This window comes from Dendroctonus ponderosae, unplaced genomic scaffold (assembly GCF_020466585.1).
Source record: "Dendroctonus ponderosae isolate FM_Combo_2020 unplaced genomic scaffold, Dpon_F_20191213v2 Dpon_F_20191213_10, whole genome shotgun sequence".
Taxonomy (NCBI): domain Eukaryota; kingdom Metazoa; phylum Arthropoda; class Insecta; order Coleoptera; family Curculionidae; genus Dendroctonus; species Dendroctonus ponderosae.
The window spans coordinates 3,298,691-3,300,307 of NW_026017111.1; the positions used below are offsets into that span (position 1 = coordinate 3,298,691).

At 44.3% G+C, this 1,617-nt stretch overlaps 2 protein-coding genes across 2 annotated transcripts in view; both read left to right on the forward strand.

Moving 5' to 3' along the window:
* Positions 1 to 244, forward strand: part of LOC125502821 (cyclin-dependent kinase 4-like) — a 1,237-nt gene extending 993 nt beyond the window's left edge. Inside the window, exon 5 of the mRNA XM_048662172.1 lies at positions 164 to 244. Within this exon, the coding sequence (XP_048518129.1) occupies positions 164 to 244 (81 nt within the window). The remainder of the gene's footprint in view (positions 1 to 163) is intronic.
* A 117-nt stretch (positions 245 to 361) lies between these two features.
* LOC109534868 overlaps positions 362 to 1,617 on the forward strand; it is a gene marked incomplete at both ends in the record, with an annotated part of 20,019 nt that continues 18,763 nt past the window's right edge. The window contains 1 exon segment of the mRNA XM_048662212.1: positions 362 to 576. Within this exon segment, the coding sequence (XP_048518169.1) occupies positions 362 to 576 (215 nt within the window).

Here is a 1,617-nt window from a genome sequence, read left to right on the forward strand (position 1 = left end):
ACAAGTTGATTTACTTGATTAGTCACTCAGGCTAGCAGAGCCAAAGGCACATACCTCTTTGGCTCACCGTGTATACCAGAAGCTTATCAGCTGAAAATCCACACATATGTCTTGCTTGGCGTGAGCTCGTGTTAATTACGGGTTATTGAGACACCTCATTTAGTTAAATCGACTAAATTATGTGATCTGTCTGGAGTCTGGATGGCTGCAGGTGTCTGGCAATTACTGCCGCATGTCTATATGATAATTATCGGCACTAATGGGGCGAGTGATCCAGCCCTGAGCAGCAGCAGGGATTTGAGCCTGAGCTCCATCTAAGCTCCTCATAAGCGATTAATGGGATTTACGTTTTGTTTTCCAGAAATATCCAGCAGCATGAGCTTAAGAGCGATGCACCTGAACGTGCCGAGGGCCGTACGAGTTGGACACTCTGTAACATTGGGATGCCAATACGATCTGGAAGGAGCTGCTTTGTACTCAGTGAAATGGTATCGGGATCAAGTGGAGTTTTACCGATTTGTGCCAAAAGAAGAGCCTCCGATCCGCGTGTTTCCAATCGATGGCATCCGAGTCGATGTAAGTAGTCGCTCAAAATAAAAAAAATAAAAAATGTTTGCATGATAACTCACTTCTCTGGCCGCTCTCACACCGTCGTAAAGCATGATTTAGGGTCCAAACGGTTTTTCATGTTTGGAAATAAAACTGAAATATCGTCTGCTGTTTAATGACGCCGAAATATGACGTTGTTTTACGGCGCTCCAGTCGATAAATCGCCGCCCGATGCCACTGGAATAGATTAATTAGTCGCTAAATATCGACAAGAAGAGGTGGCAAGCAGTGGAGGGCTTTTTATCGGCCTGGAAACGATTGTTCCGAAGCAATTTTCGGAACTATTCACCTAATGAAGACACCGTTTCCTTCAGCGGCAGACAAAAGGAAATTAAGGCGACAGCGACTCATCCTTTGACGACTCAATTTATCTGCTCGGTTTACTTTCGCAATCGCGTTTATCCATTTGGTGCCAAAACACTTCAAAAGGAAAAGAGAGCGATTAATTCATTTGCCCTTTATGCATGCGGACTAAGCCGGGGTAACACTGAGTTGAGTTGCGTTTTTGAGTTGGTGTCGCCCTCTGAGTTGATGAGTTATAACTCATTTAGTGTGCGTTGAGTTGGCGCACCAAGCCATTGCGTCGCACTGCGCTACCTCCTAAAAATTCATTGAGTTGCCCAGGTCTACTGCGGACACAAAATTTTTTTGCCTCGGATGACTTTGGTGAGAATATTTGCCTCAAATCAGACACTTTAGTAAGTCGGAAGGGGTTAAAATAGCACTGTAGTACTAAGGAACCGGTGCCGACTTAAATGTCCACTAAAAATTTCCAGATTTTTTGGGAAACGGCAGGAATGAAATTTTGACAAGTTTGGCGGTAACATAGACTCCATTTCTTTTGAACTTGATACTTAACTTTGAGGCCCTGTAGCTGTCAGACTGATGATGGCATAAAACCGAAACTTTCCTCATCTATGGAAGCAAGTGCGCTCTTCCTAATTCGTGAGCCACCATCGGTTCGTTTCACTCACTTTGGCAGGAAGGAATTTTTCAAAAGTTGGTCGC